Source organism: Rhineura floridana, chromosome 3 (genome assembly GCF_030035675.1).
Source record: "Rhineura floridana isolate rRhiFlo1 chromosome 3, rRhiFlo1.hap2, whole genome shotgun sequence".
NCBI classification, from domain to species: Eukaryota; Metazoa; Chordata; class Lepidosauria; order Squamata; family Rhineuridae; genus Rhineura; species Rhineura floridana.
The window spans coordinates 39,704,233-39,725,302 of record NC_084482.1 but is presented as its reverse complement, the minus strand read 5'-3'; the positions used below and the strand labels follow the sequence as shown (position 1 = coordinate 39,725,302).

Genomic DNA, 21,070 nt, shown 5'->3' with positions numbered 1-21,070 from the left:
CAGTACTTCAAGAACAAAACTGTAATAAAAGCAGAAACAACGCTGCATTTTAAGCATGAGATGCTGGGGCTACTGGAAGAAACAAGACACAATGAAGGCAGTGATAAAGAGAATTATGCATGAAAGACTAAACATGCTTTCATAAATTTATTGATATTTACATAATGTAATGCTTTTTTCTTTTAAAATACTATCAATGGAAGTGATCTTATTAAAAAAAGTTGTGCTTTTGTCTGCCTGTCTCTTTTCATTGCAGTCTTCAGTTAGAGCAGCGTGCTTTGCCTTACCAGCGCCTCTGTATCCATCTGGGGATTGTGCCTGGTAAAGGCATGTTGCTGTCTCCAGAAATGCCCACCTACTTCTGATAAGGCAACATTACCTGCCTGCTGGTAAAAGAACACCCTTTGCTGATCACTCTTCTCTTACTTGACCATGACCTGAGGATAGTAGGGCTCAGGGCAGGGATGGGGAACTTCTGGCCCTCCAGATGCTGCTGCATTCCCAATTCCCATCCGCCACAGTCAATGATCAGGGATGATGGGAGCTGTAGTCCAGCAACCTCTAGGGTCACAGGTTCCACCCCCCTGGTTTAATACTTGCTTGGAATGCTGGTTGGTGGAGGTCCTGCCTTTTGCCCACCCCCATTTCAGGTCTCATCAGCTTTTCACTTCAGTGCAAATTTGAGCAGAACACTAAAAATACCCAGGGACACCTCTGCTCTATACTTGTCATTCATAACAGTTGCCCTCAGAAGCCCAGGTAAGTTTTCCTTTGGAGAGAAAAAACTAAAGTGTCCAGCATGAAATCCTAGTACCAATGTAACAGGGTTCATTCCCTTCCAAGGGCTACTGTGTCTTCCAATTTCAACCAATCAAGCCAAACATTAAACACATTAGGCATTTGCTGACTTTCCTCAATAGGAAAGACATAAGGCTTCAGGAAGTAAGGCAAAGATGAAGTACAATATCAAGTCATGTGAACACAGCCTCTATCACAGCTGAAACTCACTGAATACAGATTATCCACTAACATGACCAGTTGGGAGTGTTATGCTAGACTCCATCCTCTAGGTGGCAGACAATGCCACTGCATGCACAATGAAGACTTTTCTGGCACTCATCCTTCTTTATATTCTAGCTTTCCAATAGCAGTAGAGTCTTCTCCATTTTCCCTATTTCCCTGTCTTAACATACAAAAAGCAGTCTGAATTGAATTACTTTGGGCATCAGGAACAATTGGTGCTTGTGAATTTTAACCCTTGGGTTCTCAGCGCCAAGGCAGAGCTCCAAACCCAGTTCTTCAGCCACCCCTGCAGAGAAGTCCCAAGCATTCATTTGCATTTGTTTGTGTGATCACAGCTGTTGCTTACACATGATTTAGAAGTGTTGCTCTGACTACAGCAAGTCTGGAGCAAAACAATGCAATGGGCTACCCAACCACTCCTCATTCCATTCTCCCTATCCAGAAAAATGATGGAATAAAAAATCTTAAGTTACACACATTGGCCAACCAAAAAAGCAACTGGGCAAGATTGCATATTATTCTTCCATTTGCAGCTGGTTGAAGGACACATCCCTTAGTTCAACAGAAGAGATACCAATTTTGCCAGTGCCTGTGTTGCCCCACCCAATATAGAACCATTTGAACTTCTGCCAAGCTAACAGCCCAGCCATAAACATTTAGTCAGTATTCAGCCAGCACAACACCATAGCAGGTCATAAGAATGTAGAAGTCCTTCTGGATCAGAGGGTTCCTGATCCTGTCGTGCTTTCTGTTCCCACTGTAACAGGCCAGACGCCAATGCAGACTAACAAGCAGGGCATGAGCATAATAGTCCTTTCCTACTCATGGTCCCCAGCAACTGGGTTTCAGAGACACATGCCTTCCAGTATTGAATCCTGGGCCCTGGCCTACAGCCCTTTGTGTAAAGCTGTGTAAGCTCAAAAAGACAGGGCACAGTTTGTTCTATAAAGAAAGAACAAGACTGCTTTCCATTGAAGATTTTTTTAATGAGGTTGACACAACAGACAGCAAGAGAAATCCAGAATGGGACAGGAGCAAGAAGCAGAGAACAGAAACAAACAAAATCAGTACTCTTCCCCCTCATCGTCCCCATCAGCGCTGTCTGCCCCAACCTCCTCATAATCCTTCTCTAGGGCAGCCATGTCCTCCCGAGCCTCCGAAAACTCTCCTTCCTCCATCCCTTCCCCAACGTACCAGTGGACAAAGGCACGCTTGGCATACATCAGGTCAAACTTGTGGTCCAGGCGAGCCCAGGCCTCAGCAATGGCTGTGGTGTTGCTCAGCATGCAGACTGCACGCTGCACTTTGGCCAGGTCACCTCCAGGGACCACGGTGGGGGGCTGGTAGTTGATACCAACCTTGAAACCAGTGGGGCACCAGTCTACAAACTGGATGCTACGTTTGGTCTTGATGGTGGCAATAGCAGCATTGACATCTTTGGGAACAACATCCCCACGGTACAACAGGCAGCAGGCCATGTATTTACCGTGACGAGGGTCACATTTCACTAATTGATTGGCTGGCTCAAAACAAGCATTGGTGATCTCTGCTACAGTCAGCTGTTCATGGTAAGCTTTCTCAGCAGAGATGACTGGGGCGTAGGTGGCCAGAGGGAAATGGATACGGGGATAGGGCACCAAATTGGTCTGGAATTCTGTCAGATCTACATTCAGGGCACCATCAAATCGCAGGGAGGCTGTGATGGAGGACACAATCTGGCTGATGAGGCGGTTGAGGTTGGTGTAAGTGGGGCGCTCGATGTCCAGGTTCCTACGGCAAATGTCATAGATGGCCTCATTGTCTACCATGAAGGCGCAGTCGGAGTGCTCCAGGGTGGTGTGGGTGGTCAGGATGGAATTGTAGGGCTCGACTACAGCTGTGGAGACCTGAGGAGCTGGGTAGATGGAGAACTCTAGCTTGGACTTCTTGCCATAGTCAACGGACAGACGCTCCATCAACAGGGAAGTAAAACCAGAGCCAGTGCCTCCACCAAAGCTGTGGAAGACCAGGAAGCCCTGGAGCCCTGTGCACTGGTCAGCCTGTCAGAAAGAGCAAGATAAAAAGATTATGAAGAATCTTGACATGGTTTTCCAAAAAAACACCTGGTCGCTCAGTTAATAGTGAGACTATTGGGAGGTAGGAAAGGGAGCAAGATCTAGCTTTCCAGGAGATGGCAAAGGACAAGGGTATAGTTCCCTCCAAATGTTGGATTCTCATCAGTAGTAGCCACCGCTGCCACTGGTATAGCAGAAGATACTCAGTCCTTGCATTACACCACAGTCCTCTTCCTAGCTTATTCTAACATTTCTATCCCATCCCTTCTAGGGCTTATATACCCACTCAGAGTGACTTAATGATTCATGATTATGACAGGATAAGACTATTCCCATGTCTCATTGTAGCTTCCAGACAGCTATGGCCTATAACTCAGGGGACAAGAACTTACATGCTGGACTACTTAACAGCCTCCCCTTCTTAAACCAATTGGCCCTGGTCAATATATGCCTACACTTTCCACCCACAGCTCTTAGTCTTGGAGGACACCATCAGCCTAGCTTCCCATGAGTTGAGAGAGAACCCCACCACCAATCTCTGCGCCATCCTAGACTCTTTGGAGGAAAAGCAGGATGCACGTGCAATACAGTGAACGTGAAGTATTATTTAGCAGAGGTCCCTCCAGGCCTATAACATCTCCTTTCCTAGTTCCAGGATAAGCCTGGCTTTGATGAGGGAAGGAGAGAGAGAGACAAGCTTGCATGAGCAGTACAGGCAAAGAAAAGGGGCATGAAGAAGTTGCCAAGAGAAGGGGACAAGGTAGGCTGGGCCATGTTGAGGTGGCAGATACATATCAATTCCTGGTTATTGAAAGAGTAAGTTTGTACAAGCTTGAATGTATTTAGTTACTGCACGTAACTTGGACATCACACAGATGTCAAACTGTGTCAAAGCTTGGGAGTCAACCAGAATATAGTAAAAATACTCCTGAGCCCTTTCCATCAAGCACGTGCAACCTCTCCTGAATTCATTAAGGAGTTTGTGGTACAGATGACTTAAATCCATGTCCCTGCACTTTTATCTGCAGAAATGAAACACTGTTCTCAGTTGCCCAGGAAGTATTTTACACATCAAGTACAGGCAGACCCTAGAGCCATAAGATCTACTTTAACTTTTTTTCTTTCATAAGAACACTGCGAACCATCAACCAGAGAAAGACCCAAATTGTGACACAGGAATGAAGCAAATTACTTATTGCACCCCATATTGCATCCTATGGGGATGTTCTACATATACAAATGAAAATCTGAGTTACTACATAAGGCTAGGGTGGCAAACTGTGGCCTTCAGTTCCCATCAGTTCAAGCCACCATGGCCAATGGTCAGGGATGATGGGGAAGTTGTAGTTCAACATCCCAAAGGCCAGAGGTTCCCAGCCCTGGAATCAGGGATGCTATTAATCAATCCCTCCCCCTGAACAATAAATAAATACTCATTTTACAGGTGAAGAACATGGAGGCTAGATGATAAGCCCAAGACTAGCCATGAAGTCAGTGGCTTGTAATTCTTGTTTGAATTGCAGTTTACACAAGGGACAGCAAGTTGCTTTCTTAATCATGAAGTCCCATTTTAGAGCTAGGGAACACTGAGAAATGGTGATATCTTATTTTCTGAGACAAGTAATTATGCACAGGATTGTCTACAAGCATGTTATCAGACCTCCACTTCAGTACAAAAAGCAGATTAACAGCTTGACTGTAGGCATTTTTATTCAGTTATTCAGTAACTATACATAAGACTGGTGCCCCAGAACAAAAGCTTGAACACAGCTATTGTGAGGCTTAGCTTCAAGAAAAATGCATCTCTACCAGTACTACTTATCAATCATCTAATTTTGATGTTAAGTTGACAGAACCTTTACCAGTGATTTATTTATGACATATGAGGGAAAGAAAAAAATGGCAACTAAAGGGAGATAGATGAGAAGTGGTAGCAGACTCTCAGGGAAGGATGAGGGGAAATCTGGACAAGAGTCTCCAGCAAGGTGTCTTCTGCTAGTGAACTGCAGCCTGTTCCTTTCTTACTTTTAGAAATTAAAAGAGCAGTGTGCCTCTCAACATGTGCAAAGTTGTTTTCCCTCCGAATATTAATGATCACCTGCAGCCTGCACCTCCCCCTTCAACTCTTGCTTTAAGATAAGGAGCAGGGCTAACAGTTTCCCGTACAGATAAGGCCCAGCACCTTTTATCTTTAGAAACTAGGCACTGCCCCTCCCACCTTCCTCAGGACTGTACAATCATTCATAACCCTCCCCCCAAACTTATTGTTTTCTTGTCACAGGCAAGATGAACATTGAGAACTTAACAATCTTCCTGTGATCCCATGCTCAGACTTGGAATTTTATTTTTTCCAGGACTAAAGATAAACCCAGAGTTCTTCCATTCTACACAAAAGTATATTCCTGCCTTTCTAACAGCAAATCTGCCTTTCTTATCAGGGCCGGAGGGGGGGGGCTGGAATGAAGCAAAGACTCTTAAGAGCAACCACTGAGTTCCAGGAGGAATGTATTATTGGGGAAGGGGAGCACAGCTTTGTACAGCAAAGGAGATTTAATGCTTGAGACAAAGTAGCAAAAAAAGAAAAGAAAAAAAGACTGGCCACACACTCCTATGCCCACCTCCAATATACACAGTATCCCAAGGAAGGTGGTATATATATATGCGAGGGCAAGGAGAAACACTTCCAAGTGGAGACTGCAGCCTCCTTCTCCCAAAACTCCACTCCACATTTTCTGACAGTCCAATTTAGCTGCTGTAAAGCAACATTCCTCTCTTGCTTGCCAAGATCAAACAATGTATCTTCCAAGGCTATAGGGGGAGCAGGGAGCTATTGCACATTCTGCCTGGAGTTTAGTATCCTTTCTCCATCATGTTGAGAAGCCAGTAAAGAATCCCCACATTCCTACAGGCAGCATAAATTACTCACCAGCTTCCTGATCCTGTCGAGGACCAAGTCAATGATCTCTTTGCCAATGGTGTAGTGGCCCCTGGCATAGTTGTTGGCAGCATCTTCCTTGCCAGTGATGAGCTGCTCAGGGTGGAAGAGCTGGCGGTAGGTTCCAGTGCGCACCTCATCTGTGGAGAGAACGGAAGTGAAAAGGTATTCTTTGCTCTTGGTCTTATATTCATACACCAGAATAATCACAAGATGAAGGCTTACAAGGACTTTTTGGAAGGATTGTGGTGTTGGAATACAGCAAGGGAAGAGCTGTTGGAGGACAGGAATCCTGGAGGAGCCAGATAGAGCTGTGACCCCACCCAGCCCGTATAAACGCTAACCACACTTTGAACCTTTCAATACTGCCTACAATTTTCCTCCACTGCCACCAGGCAATAGCACATTTTATGAGATGAGCAAGTGAGGACAACACAGATGCCAAACTCTTTATATAGCCATCAGACTGGAATATGAAGTTAGTGCCTTATATGAGGCAAGACACTGGAGCTCCTTTCCAGAAGACATGCCCTCCACCCTGCTCCTCAATCCTATGCTTGGGACAGCCTGTTACGACACTCTGAATATGCTGAGAGATAATTCCCTTCACTATTCATATTCTAAGATCCAACATTTATCAAAGACAAGATTCTGTGGCTTTATGCCCCAAAATAAAGTTGCCTTATATCAAGCCAGGCCATTAGCCTATTCAGTATTGTCAATTCAGGCCTGCAGTGCTTCTTCAAGGTCTCAGACAGAGGACTTCCTCATTGCCTGTACTTGTCACCCTTTAGCCTGAGACTGAACCAGGGACCTTTTGCATACAAAGTCTGTGTGCTACCACTAAGCTATAGCTTCGCCTGTAGTGTATTGTTTATATGGAGCCTAGACAAGGAAGCGGATGTGCTCACCAATCACGGTTGGCTCCAAGTCTACAAAGACAGCCCTGGGGACATGCTTGCCAGCTCCCGTCTCACTGAAGAATGTGTTGAAAGAGTCATCTCCTCCTCCAATGGTCTTGTCACTGGGCATCTGCCCATCAGGCTGGATACCATGTTCAAGACAATAGAGCTCCCAGCAGGCATTGCCAATCTGGACACCGGCTTGGCCAACGTGGATGGAGATGCACTCACGCTGTGAAGAGAAGCAGTTAGGCTGTAGGCAATCAGTTTTTTCACAGTTCACTATCCCCAGATACCTCCTCTCAATACATGCAAACCTCCACCCCATTTTTTAAAAAAAATCTCAGTTCTTACCCCCATTTCTGAAGTGGGACTTAATGATCTGCCTCCAGAATTGTGAAGTGTACTGAAGTGAGGCAACTAGAGCAGTCATAAATTGAGCACGGCTATGTTAGGTGACAGCTTGCTTGTAACTAAGTATCTTAGGCATTATCCACATGCAACACTTTCCATTCCATCATATAGCTCCAAGGAAATGCTCTCCAGCTGTGGCCCCACACTTAGAAGTCAAAAATATGTTTCTAGAAACCATGCACAGACTGCAGATTTTTAGAATATGCTAAACACTCAGATGCCAGAATGCAAGCACACTTAACAGGCTTACAAATAAGACATGCAAAAAATGCCCTCATGATTTTTTTAAAATCTAAGCTGCAGATATTTGGAGTAGTTTACAAAGTTCACAAGTGCCAGCCTGCTACCATTAATACTTCTATTTGACCACAGGTAGAAAAGTAGCTTGTGATAACTTTTGAAGCGGCAGCATCAGACCAGAAAGTGTTTGATAAAACAAAGTTTCTACCTTCATCTCATATGAAAACAAGACCACTCTAAATGGGATGCCTGCAGCTGCAAACTGGAATGCTTTATTCCCCCCCCAACTCCATGAACATTTGTCCCTTTCTTGATGCCTGAATAGCAGTCTATGGGTTGTGTCAACACTAGCCATACTTATTCCAAGTCTGCTTTAATCCTCAATTCCTCTGTCTCCTTTAAAAACCAGCTTTAGTTGCCTTGACTAGTGTTTTCCATAAGTGAGCACCCAGTACCTGGAAGTATGAAGAATTATATATAATTGCAACTGTCTTGAAATGGACTGCCTTCAAGTCTATTCCGACTTATGGGCGACCCTATGAATAGGGTTTTCATGGTAAGCGGTATGCAGGGGTGGTTTACCATTGCCTTCCTCTGAGGCTGAGAGGCAGTGACTGGCCCAAGGCCACCCAGTGAGCTTCATGGCTGTGTGGGGATTCAAACCCTGGTCTCCCAGGTCCTAGTCCAACACCTTAACCACTACACCACGCTGGCTCTCTGCAACTGTCATCATAAGCCTACCTGAAGAATATGCAGGCAGTAAGATACAAGGACAGACCTGTCTCACCTGCTCATGTAAGAGAGTCCACAGTTAAGTGGCAGTTTGTCCCCCGAGTAGGAAAGAGGTTCACTAGGGGTATGCCAGGTAAGCTTGATCAAGTGTCTATAACAAACCAACCCACTTCCCTCATGACAAAGCAGTAACCCAACCCTGAAGCATCAATTGTATGCCAGACACCGTTACTCATTCCTCTTCAGTGCTGGAAGCTTTGGGTGTGACTCAAACCACAACTAAGTGCCCACTTGAGTCATTGTGTCTACTGCAGCACAATGTATCCTGTATAAGTTTGTAGAGATCAGCTGCTAGTAGTTGAAGTCCATTGTTCACACAGTGGCAGCTTTGAAATCCCATTATTTTTTCTGTCCATTTGTATCCCTCTCTATGAGCAGCTAAGAGTGAGCAACAGCAAAAGGCCAGGCTAGGGTGGTGCTGCCGCTGCCATGTCATTGAATGTTCCAGACATTTTAAAACCCACAACTGGACAGGACAACAGATTGTCAAAGTCCAAAACTAACATACAAGCTGAGTTATGAGGGCTCTTGCGCACTTCCTGCAGTACTTGGCTCACCACCTCATGAACTGTGGGACCAGTTACATTATGGCATCTTAGATTTGAGCATGTTCTGTTTCTTCCCCTCCCCATTCACTGACAATCTGCACAGGGAAATAAATATTGCAAATAAACGTAACTAGTACCAGAGAACAGCTCTAACATTTCTGGAAAATTTGGAAACTGAGCAATGGCAAGGCCTGGGTAGACTTGGCCTCAGAGAAGCTTGTATTCCAGGTCTGCTGCTCCATTGGTTCTCAACTGGCAGACCTCCTGTCCACGACCATCCAGACAACTTGTTTCCACTTACTGCAGGAACCCTCAGTTCTTTCACCTCTTCCAGCCCTTAACATACTGCTCTGCTGCTACAATCAATCTCACAGCCCCTACCCCACTGCATTTTCCTAAAGGAAAATAAAAAAAACACCAGGCTAACTGCACTGGACTATGCCTCAGGCTTGTCATGCACTACCTCCCCGCTCTCTTCAGCAAAATGAGGATAACAGTGGGCCACTTTGCAGGATTAGCGTAACCCACTCTCTCAGTCACAGTCCTGCCCCTTGCTACATGGGTATAACAACGATGGACACTGGCAGTAACCTACTTTCTTTAAATGCTTGCAAACTCTGAACCACATTTCTTGTATGAAATAAATCCCGAGTTAGAAAGATCATAACCTCCTGTCTACTATTGTTGGTTGACACACTGCTTCCCAAACAGAGCTCCATTAAAATCCTGGACATCTGAACTGTTTTCTCTGGGACAGCAATCACTTCTCCACCAGCAAGGACCAGCAAAAAAAAAAAGGGGGGGGGGCTTAAAAACAAACCAAGAGTAGACAATGGGTGTTTCATTCTAGCCATCTCTTTATCTAACTGGCCAGATCTGCTTTAAAAAACGACTGTCATTGCTTTGACTTCGTTTTTCACAAAACAAATGATAGTGCCTCCACATTTTGCCCCCTATATCAGGTTCTACAAATGCTACTTTAAAAAATGAAAACTGTGGACCTGGGGATTATGATTCATAGGGTAATCAACTCCCCCCCCCCCCATGGATACCCCTGACTACAGGTGCTGGGCTCAAAGTTCTTCCCTCACTAAAAAAACAAGGGTTGAATATTCTAGGGATGCTGGAGTTCAAGGACACATGGTTCCTTGCTTGCAAGGCTTGCTTCCTCAGCAGTGTCCCATCTACATGCTAATGAGCTGATGTTTTTCAGCCAGCAAGTTTGAACACCTAAACAGGATTAGGCTTGTTTTAGCTGGTTTTCTGACGGCTGTATTCAGCCATAGCTATGCAGATGACGTTACCCTCAGGCCTCACCCACCTAAAACAGATTATTCATTTGAGGCAGGCAATGGAGCACTAACAACTGAGTGCTATTATGTTTCCCGCAACACAAATGGGGAGGAAGGGGAGCAGAGAGATTTCGTTTCATATATTTTGCCATCAGAGAAGCTGATCAGAAGTTCAACTGAAGGTGTCAGACTTGCAAGCATAGAAGGAAAGAGAGAACCAACTCACAGCTTTGTTGGGGGCAACCTGAGATGTTTCTGCCACTTCAGGCGCCTGCACCACCCTGTATTTTCAATGGAAGTTGTAATCGCTGTTTTTTAACGATGTTATTTGTTATTTAATTTTTGTAAATTGTATTGTTTTATTGATGTATTTCTATATGTTTTTCTTGTAAGTCACCTTGAGGGCCTTTCGGCCATAAGGCGGGGTATAAATAAACTATAGTAATAATAATAATTAATAATAATAATAGCAGCTAGCAAGTAGTACGGAGTACATCCTTGATTTCTGGAACTCAAGAGTGCTACTGCAGCAAGGAATCTGACAGTTACAAAGGTGGTGAGCATGTATCTCTTGGAAGTTGGGCATGCGCTGCATGAGGGGCCATTGCACACACGATGCAGATGTTTACCATCAGGTCAACAGTATGTGGAGCCAGAGCAAACAACAGGCAGAGTTGATTAGTTCTATCTAGCTTCAGGCAGGGTATAAGTAAGAAGGCAGGCAGATGGCTGAGGGTAGACTGAAGTCAGACTTGAGATTAGCGGGGCAGTGTCCCATTTGCCCCAATAAACCACTCTCCAACCCAACAGAGGTATATTCAAGCTGTCTCTACATGACAGCTCCTCTACATGATAGAATGTGTACACACCCTAACCTATCTCCTTCAGAGCCCCTGTTATTCATCGAGATTAGGAAACACATATTTTATTGCAGGTGTACCTTGCATCTTCTACCAGAAGCCTTAGCTGGAGGTCACAGAAAAAGCAAACAAATCTAGAAATGGAACTATCATGAGGTTCTTATGCTTCTAAAATGGACACAGGATCCAGTGTACCAGCTAAGCATTTGCCTACCTCACAGAGCTTAAAAAAGCATATACAGCTCTGGCTAAAATCTTTCTGCTTCAGCTTGATCTATACAAATAAAAATAAAGCTACTTTGTCATTTATGCGCAACAGATTTTCTACATTCTGCTCTGATTACAGCTAGAATTAAATAAAAATTCTGTCTGCTCAACAACTGAATATTGAGGAATCTCATACTTTTTGCTTAGGTTTGAACTGCATCTTCAGTGTTTTACTACAGGCATTTTGGGTTATAAAATACACTTTTGGGTTCTGTAAGTCTTAAGTTTGGCTGTACAAACCACACTTTCCACCACCTGTTAACCCATCTTGTTCTGCCCACCTATAATTGGGCATTATGCAACGCCACATGAAGCCCCTTATACAGGATCTCTTTGCAAGAGCAAAGACTTCCTGCTGGTAAATTCAAACTTGGCCACTTTCACTTTCAAGCTACCCAAACCCCAAGATTACCTTTTGCTTAAGGAGAATGTTTAAGGGTGACCTAAGCTGCTCAGGCTGACCGTTTTGCAACGGCCATTTCGGAATTGAGTGTTTTAAAATGCGTGCTCTGGAGGCGTTATCTGGTTAACAGCGCTTCCTGCTTTTACCAGCAGGCAAATCATGCAGGAAAGGCCCCTCACCCAACCGCTCGGGTAATGACGCAATGATTTGGTTATTCAACAATCCTCTTTCCCGCGCGTTCTCTCGAGCAGGCCATTCCCATTTGATCGGCTCTTTCGAACGCTCCCGCTCCCCATTTCTCTGAGAAAGTGACTAGTCACGCAAGAACAAGAGGCCAGCAAGATGATGCCACGAGGCTGCCACGCCGGGCTTAAGAGGGTCACATCCTGCTGCTGAAGGTTGCAAGAGCAAGATAAAAGCACAGACCGGAACATTTCGGCAAGATCTTCTTTGCAGCCCATTTCCCATTAAGGGTAAAGCGAGCCGTCTAACGACATTTCCACTACTATATTAAATTATTCTCATGGGCTTACGGGGCCTGCACTTAAACGATGCGGTCGGGCGCCTGCTTCTGCCACTCCTACGCAGCCCCAGAAACACACTCGCATCAACTCCAAGTGCCCACAGCCGCCCCTTCCCCAAGCCTGACTCGGGCAGGGAAGGCACGCTACGCTTCTGAAGTGTGCGCTGATGGTTAACCCGCGACACAAATGATTTTTTTCGAGAAGCCAGCACGCCCATTTCGGGACTTCCTTTGCACCAGGAAACCGGGATTGAGCTGGACGTTCTGTCGAGCGTGTCTAAGCTTCAAGCCGCTCCTTTGCCAGCCCATCCCCAAGGTGCGCGGACAGAGCCTAGACAAGGCTTCTCAGCACTTGCACACGCAGGCGAACGGAGACGTGTCTGCGTGCGATGATCGCCCCTTCCTACAAGGAAGGGCTCTCCCCCGAGCCTTTTGTCACGTTCAGCGCTGGAGGGCGGATGGATTCAGAGCAAGGAAGAGTCACGGGCCATCTCCCGAAGGGAAGGCAGCGCTTTCTCCCAATTCCTTAAGATCTCCCCTAGCGCCCTTCACCCACACCCCCGGCCGTGCTTTACACACGTGTTGTGAGAGGCCCAGCTGGCTGCCAAAGTCCTGCGCGCCTTCCCAAGACCCGCGAGCACACGCGCAGCAAGCTTCGCTCGCTTTCCTCATTCACCACTTACCATGCTTCTTGGCAAGCAGGACAGGAAAATAAAAGCAAAGGGAGTGAGTTGAGTCTTTCTCACTAATCGACCCGTTCAGGGAGCCGTCAATGAGCAAAACCTTCGTCCAAACTGCAGGCCGGGCCCGGGCGGGTCTTTTATAGGGCTTGGGGCGCGTCCTAAGATATAGGGGCGGGACTTCGCTGCCAGATCAGAAGGTGAAAAGGGAGGTTCCCAACTCCTCCGGCGGCCTCTCATTTGCGAGTTCGAATTTCCCGAAATGTTTAAGGGCGTGACGGGTGAGAGGGGCGAGCGTAGTGGTGGGAAGAAGCGATCTTGTTCTCGTGAAGGAATCGTCGAGCTTTGCTCGCGGCAAACGCCCTTTTCTCCTCCTACAAAAGAGCAGAATCATAAGCTGGAAACTAGCACGAGACTGGAAACGGCGGCGCGCTTTACTTGAACGTTAATCCCATCCTAACCAACAGGAGTTTACTCGAAGAAAACTGGATGTGACCATTCATGTGGAAGGATATACAGCTCTTTCTCTTTCAGTCATCAATATGTGGGACGAAAGGGGCCGCCATTTTCCTCCCCTCTCCGCCAGTGAAATGCGCTTTGGTCCGCTGCACCCCCCTTCCGCCAACATTTGTTTGTTCTAGTGATTCCCCCCCCGTTGTGTTGTTGTTAGGAGGGGCCGTGGAGCACCGGCCGGTGATCAGGCAGGCGGTGCCGGTGGAATAATAGGATGGGCGGAGGGAGGGAGGAGTCCCGGAAGGACAAGAGAGCAGCAGCCGTGCGGAGCAGGTTACTGGGCAGGCCCTGCTGGGGACACAGTAGAGTAGACTAGTGGCCAGTTGCCTTTCTTCCTAAGGCCATCTCTGCACATTCCAGAGCGGGAGAGGCCTGGGAGTCTGCCACAGCAACACACACGCACACGAGGGCGGCAGGGCGGGGAGAAGCTTGTGGTACCCTAGAAGAGGCCTGTAGCCAGTCTAAACGTTCTGGGGAGGCACCTAAAAAGTAGGGGGGATTTTTATGGCAACACACATAAAGGGGAGGGAGGGAAGAGGCTTGTGGCGCCGTAAAACAGGTCCGTAGTGTTATGGAAATAGCCAGAGATACTCAGCCTCTTGAGTTTTGTGTGTCCCAGTGTGTGTATTTACCTAAGTATCAAGCTTATACCTTGCACTTAGCTGACTAAGGCTTAATAAAATAACAAAAGCTATTTTATTTATAGAAATGCATAGTAGATAGGAAAGGCATACCTAATCCTAGCTAACTAACTAAGTTGGAGGCACAATGCCCAGACTTGGTTATTACCCTCATGACTCAGGAGAGAGAGCAAAGACAGAGATATCTCCTTTCTCCTCAGACACTCAAAGGAGAAGACGAAAAAGGGGCAGGTCAGCTTCTGTGAGCATATCAGTTTACAATAGAAGGAAGTTAGGTACAGAACAGCACAGGTAAAGGTAGGCAAGCCTAGCAAGCTGGAGGACTCTAACTCTATCTTCCTTCTGGAATATAAACAAAAGAACCCAATCAGGAGTTACTTGCTCCACTTCCAACACGTAGCCTGTCTAAAAGTTCAAGGGGGGCACCTAAAAAGTAGGGGGGATTTTTTTCTTATGATAAATGTAATTATTTACAATTTGTAAAAAGATTAGGGGAGGCAGGGTTCCCTAGTGCCCCCCCCAACTATGAGCCTACCCTAGAAGCTAACACAAGTGGACTCTCATTCCTTGACTATTGAATTCAGGCATTAATAACTCAACTTTTTAAAACAAGTGTTATATATACTCTTACCCCTGGCCTATACAGGGCTTCTCCCTTTAGTTTAAGGAATGAGAGGGAAGGGGAAGGCTAGACTGTACTCAAGGGGGTCAGTACACCCTTAAAACATTTACAGTTTCTATTACATAGAATGATATAGTTGGAAGATCATCTAGCCCAGCCCTTGGATATCATCTTTGCTAAGTGCATGGTCTGTAATGTAGGATGCAAATACAGCATCCCTGGCAGATGGCTGTCTGGCATCTGCTTAAAGACCTCCGGTGAAGCTCATCACCTTACAAGACAGTTTGTTCCACTGCTGAACAGCTCTTACCCTTAGTACGTTTGTCCTAATGTTTATCCCAAATCTGCTTGCTTGTAATTTCCACACATTGGTTCTAGACTTCTGCTCTTTGAACTAACAGAGAATAAGTCTGCTCCATGTTCTGAGGGAGAGCCCCTCAGATATTTGAAGACTGATATTATTCTCCCCCCTCTTAATTTCTTCTTTGGGTTTTAGATCCATCACCCTCCCTGCTCTAGTTTGTCATTGTCCTTCCAAGGCATCCAGAACTAGACAGTCTGACCAGTGCAGAATAAAGTGGAACTATTATTTCTCATGATCTAGACACTATGCTCATATTAATGCAGCGTAAGGCTGCTTTTTACCTTTTTAAGCAACTGCATATCAGCGCATGTGGATCTATTTTCTTGCATTTATATCTGGCCTTTCATCCATCATGGCATGCATGTGGTTGTTGCCAGGTAGTCACCCATCCAGACTTGGCACTGATCAGACCCAGACCTGCTTAGCATCAGCAAAGTGGTCATTTCATATTCCTTTAGGACCATATCATGTTCAGGTTGTGATCAATTAGGATACCTAGATGCTTTTCACATGTTTTACAGTCAAGCCAGGTTTCCCCTATCCTATATTTCTGGATTTGATTCTTGGTATCTAAATGCAGGGCTTTACATTTCTCACCAGTGAATTTCATCTAGTTGGTTTCAGGTCGGCATCCCAACCTGTCAAAAATCTCTTTGAATCTTGAACCTTTCTTCTGTGGTGAACCTCTCTTCATGTTATCCGCAGATCTGATATATATCTCCTCTACCCCTTCATCAGAGTAATTTATGAAGATGTTGCACAGGGCCTAAGAGAGCCCTCTGGCTCTGCACTTCACACTCTCCAGGTTGATGCACGGCCATTAATGAGCACTCATTGGGTAGGATTGTTAGCTAGCTGAGGATCCACCTGACATTAGTATCATCCAGCCCATGTTTTACCACCTTGTCAACATAGGTATTATGGGAGACTTTGTCAAATCCTATGTTGAAATCAAGATATAGCCTGCGGTGTTCCTCTATAGCCATACTACCCTGTCCACACCTGATCTTGGAAGCTAAGCAGGGTCAGGCCTGGTTAGTACTTGGATGGGAGACTGCCTGGGAATACTGGGTGCTGTAGGCTTAGAGGAAGGCAATGGTAAACCACCTCTGAATACCTCTTACCATGAAAATCCTATTCATAGGGTTGCCATAAGTCAGAATCGACTTGAAAGCAGTCCGTTTCCATTTTTACTGTAATCTTAGAACTTGTACCAGAGCTTGTGTATTTCTTTCTCCTTCCCAATCCACTTTTCTTTTGTGTCTTTTTTGATTGAGGGCAAGGACTTTTTTTTTTACTAACTGTAAGCCACTCTGGAGCCTTTTTTAAGCTGAAAAGCAAGGTAAAACTTTAAAACAGACAAATAAAATATCCAGTCTCTCAGCATCTCACCCATTTTCAAACACTACAGCCAATAGCTCTGAAATAACAGCCACAGATTCCTGCAATACCCTGGGATATAATTAATCGGGTCCTGGAAACAAAGTCAGTTAGTAGCCAAGGTGTACTTCAGCCATTTTGTTAACTATCCTGGGCCGCAAATCCCTCCTGTTATTTGTTCTGCTTCCCCCAAGTTCAACACAATCCCCCATGCTGGAGAAGACCAAGGCAAACAGGACTTGAGTAGTTCTGCCTTCTCTCCATCTCCTGTTCACACTTTCTCTGGGGACCTACCCCTGCCCCCATCCTTGCCCTTGTTCTTGCTCCAAACATAGCTATCCTTTTATAAGACTTCCGGCAGATGTCAGGATAGTTGAAATCCCCCATTACTACTATGGCATTCCCTTGCTAATGTTGTTTAACAGAGAAAGCATAATTTCAGGAAAGCATAATTCACGTCTTGCAGTTGGCTGAGCGGTCTATAGTATACTGCCACCACAATATCATTTTTGTTTCTCTGTCCCTTTGTCCACACCCAGATGCTTTCGTCAGGGCTTCCACTCTCATATTAGTGGATTTCGATACAACATGCAAGTGTACACATCCTTTATCACACTACTATTCCTCCCTTCCTGTTTGGTCTGTTTCTTTTGAACAAGGCATACCCTTCAATTAATATCTTTGAATCATGAGTCTTATCCCCCCAAGTCTCAGTGATACTCAGTTCTACCCCCATTGCTGGAGGCAGTCTGCCTCTGAATACCAGTTGCTGGGGAACCTAAGTGGGGAGAGTGCAGTTGTGTGCGTGTCCTGCTTGTAGCCTTCTCAGAGGCATCTGATTGGTCACTGTGAGAACAGGATGCTGGACTAGACAGGGCCGGACTGATTCTGCAGGGCTCTTATGTTCTTATCGGAGCCAGTGCACTTACCTTTCATATTAGGATTTCTAGTTTTTCCTGTTTGTTTCCTGAATACCCTGCATTAGTATATAGATATTGGAGCTCATGGGCATTGCCTTTCCCTAGTATCCCTGCTGCTGTATTTACCTGCAAATTACCAGACTCAGCCTCTACTGCTTTGTTTTCTCCTTTGTCACTCATGTTCCTGTCCCTAATACTTGACACAATACTTAGCTCTGGGCTTTTGCCACTCTCCCCCACAGATGTTAGTTTAAAACCCTCTTGATTAGTCTTGCAGGGCTTCTGCCAAACACATTCTTCCCAGTGCTCATGAGGTGCACCCCTCCTTCTAGCAGGAGACTTTCATTCAAGGAGTGTAGGCCATGATCCAAGAAAGGGCCCTATAAGGTGACTGGCTATAGCTCAGTCAGTGGTAGAGCATCTGCTTTGCACACAGAAGGTCCTAGTCTCAATCCCTGGCATCTCCAGTTAGGGCTGGGAATGCCTCATGTCTGAAATTCTAGAGAACCACTGCCAGTCACTGTAGACAATACTGAGCTAAAGGGACCAATGATCTGTCTTGGTGTAAAGTAGGTTCTCATGTTCCTAAACAAAACCTTTCCAAATGACACCATCTGTTTAGCCAGCTGACCTGCTTTATTTTCTAACATCCTGTTCTTTGGCAGGAAGAAGTAATGAAAACACAACTTCTGCCCCAAGTCCTTTGCTTTCCTGCCTGGAGCCTCATAGTCTTTTGTAATCCATTTAAGACTTCTTCAGGCTCCATCATTCATTCTGACATGGATCAGCAGAAATGGGTAGCGGTCCATAGGTTTGACGAGCTGAGTTGCAACCTCTCTGCCACAGATTGAGCACATGCTCCAGGAAAGCAACATGGGCTTCAAATATGATATGTTGGGTCTCCACACAATTGCCTTGATCAAAGAGTAGCTGAGGAATTCTTGCATGCATAAAGATCTGCATCATCCTTAGAATTTTCGGTCCAGTCACAACTGATGTAAGACAGTGGTTCCCTAACTTCCCTCCTCCAACCATCATTTCAAAATTACTGATGGTCTCAGTAGACTACTTAATGATTGTTCTGCCGGTTGTAGCAAATGTAAAGCACTGTGCTAGATGCTTTTATATTGTATTTTCATTTTTTTTGTTTCTTATATTGTATTTTATTGTATCAAAATTTGCATATAATTCAAATTGTAATACAATAAAACACAATATAAGAAATAATAAAATAAGCAGTAAAAATGCAATGAAAATCGGTATTAACATTTAATGAGGATATGCTGCGGACCACTGAATGAAGCTTGTGAGCCACAGTTTGGGAACCCCTGGTGTCAGACACATAGATCCCAAAATGGAAATGGACTGCCTTTAAGTCAATTCTGACTTACGGCGACCTTATGAATATGGTTTTCATGGTAAGCGGTATTCAGAGGGGGTTTACCATTGCCTTCCTCAGAGGCTGAGAGGCAGTGACTGGCCCAAGGTCACCCAGTGAGCTTCATGGTTGTGTGGGGATTCGAACCCTGGTCTCCCAGGTCATAGTCCAACACTCTAACCACTACACCACACTGCCTCATGAGTAGCTGCAGTGCTACCAGGAGGTGGCATTCAGTGTAATTTCATGCATTATGATGCCTTTTCTGTCATTCATTATTTAAAAAACATGAAGAGTTCTATATACACAGTGTCAGCTCCAGTTTTTTGGGGGGCAGGAGGGAAAGCTTGGGCAAGAGATCCTCCATACCCCCCTGTGAGTATACCTCCTCACTACAGTAGATTCGGGGGTTCTTGTTGGTGGGTCCACTGCTTGGAAGGTGGTCCCTCGGCAAAAGCCCAATCATGCCAACCCTTGATATTGGCCCCCTGTATGTACTTTGTTTTTTAAATAGCATTAAGAGCCTTTCCCTGTCCTGACCCCTTTAGTATCCGATCCATACTAAAAGCAGTGTGAATTGAATTACTTTGGACATCAGGAACGAATGGTGCTTGTGAATTTGAATCCTTGGATTCTGGGGGCCGAGGCAGAGCTCCAAACCCAGTTCTTCAGCTACCCCTGCAGAAAAGTCCGAAGCATTTATTTGCATGTGTTTGTGTGATCACAACTGTTGGTGACATACAATGATTTCACAGACCCCGGCTGCAACTACAGTGACTGTAGTGTAATGTCTTTTTAAGCACAGGTGAGAAGTATTCAATCAGCCAAGTGCTTTGTCTAGCATTCCTTATTTAGATGTATGTTTTGAGCTTTTTATTAAACCTGTTTCCCATATTTGAGACGAGTGTTATTTTGGAGTTTGTCATGCATCCCATGGTGTCAGAAGTCAATTTGGATTTTTCACAATTGAGGGTTTGTTGGTGTGTTTTTGCACACATTTATCAGCTTAGTAGCTGTAAACATGGACTCATTCCGGCCCCCATCTCCACTTGTTTTTCAAGGTAATTTGGCTGAGAACTGGAAACTCTGGGAGCAAGCTTTTCAGCTATATTGTACTGCTGCTGGAGTTGATAAAGTATCTAAGAAACGGTAAGTAGATATTTTGTTGCACTGTGTGGGAGAAGAAGCACTGGCAGTTTATAATACTTTTGCTTTCTCTGAAGAGGGGCCAAAAGATATAGCAGAAGTTCTTGAACAATTTAGGATATATTGTAGTCGTAAGAATGTGGTACTTGAATGATACTCCTTCTGGAATCATTCACGGATACGTGGAGATACCATTGAACAGTTTGAACTTAAACTTAAAGCTACTAACTGTGAATTCAGTTAGGCATTTAATGATATGGTAAGCGATAAGATCATGTTTAGTGTGAAGGAGGATAATTAAAGGGAAGATTGCTGAGGGACCCTCATCTTACTCCGGTGAAAACAATTTAAATATGTTATGTAGATGAAATAACAAGAGCTCAACTACAGACTATGTCAACTTCCTCAACATAGCTCCTGCTGGAAGGAAGGGTGGGATATAAATCAAATAATAAATAAATAAATAAATAAAATATAGCAAGGAGCTGCATGCAGTACATGTAACTGATAAAGATTGTGATGGGATTCCAGTACAGGCTCTTGGACCTGAGAGGTCACAATCTAAATGCAGATATGAACAAACTAGAACTAAGTGCTCTTGTTGTGGTACAGGGCACAAGCTTCTAAATTGTCCAGCATTTGGAAAGATTTGTCATAAATGTGGCATGAAAAATCATTATGCCAGAGTATGTAACGTAAAACCATTAAGTTTCAACAAAGAACAACAGGGATACCAAATCCATGAGTGTGATTTAAATAATTTGTATATAGGAGAATTAGCTCATGAGACCACTGGTTTAGCTGCAAGCCAAGTGGGTGGATGATATGCTGATATAATTCTGCGAGGACTTTCAGTAAAATTTAAACTGGACACAGGAACAGATGCAAATGTTTTGCCACTGCATATATTTTGTGAGTTACCAGGCAATAAAGTGCTAACTAAAAGTGATGTTGAGTCTTGTGGCTTATGGTGGAGTGCATATAAAGCCTTTGAGAACTATTGTTCCTGATTGTCATATCCTGAGAGGAACAGCTAGATTACTGTTTTATGTAACAGATAGTTCTTCTCTTCCATTACTGGGCAGGGTAGCCTGTGAGACTCTGGATTTGGTTCTTTGGGTTGATAGCGTGCACGCAGTTGAACCTTGAACACAGGAATGGCCACTTGCTATA

The 21,070-nt window shown here is 44.9% G+C and overlaps 2 protein-coding genes and 1 pseudogene across 5 annotated transcripts in view; 2 read left to right on the top strand and 1 right to left on the bottom strand.

Moving 5' to 3' along the window:
* Positions 1–1,988: 1,988 nt before the first annotated feature.
* LOC133379685 (tubulin alpha-1C chain) lies at positions 1,989–13,067 on the bottom strand. Its single transcript, XM_061615426.1, has 4 exons — positions 12,937–13,067; positions 6,924–7,146; positions 6,004–6,152; positions 1,989–3,062 (listed from the first exon to the last, which is right to left on the bottom strand). Exons 1-4 carry the CDS (start codon positions 12,937–12,939, stop codon positions 2,088–2,090), a joined length of 1,350 nt encoding a protein of 449 aa, XP_061471410.1. The 5' UTR covers positions 12,940–13,067; the 3' UTR covers positions 1,989–2,087.
* A 2,980-nt stretch (positions 13,068–16,047) lies between these two features.
* LOC133382566 (5S ribosomal RNA) lies at positions 16,048–16,156 on the top strand (annotated as a pseudogene).
* Positions 16,157–19,515: 3,359 nt separating this feature from the next.
* Positions 19,516–21,070, top strand: part of PRPH (peripherin) — a 48,891-nt gene continuing 47,336 nt past the window's right edge. For 3 of the 4 annotated variants that reach the window (XM_061615425.1, XM_061615421.1, XM_061615422.1), the window contains exons 1-2: positions 19,613–19,723; positions 19,813–19,900. The gene's annotated coding sequence lies outside the window, so the exon portion shown is untranslated. Of the gene's footprint in view, positions 19,557–19,612; positions 19,724–19,812; positions 19,901–21,070 lie in introns of those variants that run through there. The other variant, XM_061615423.1, reaches the window with a different exon arrangement.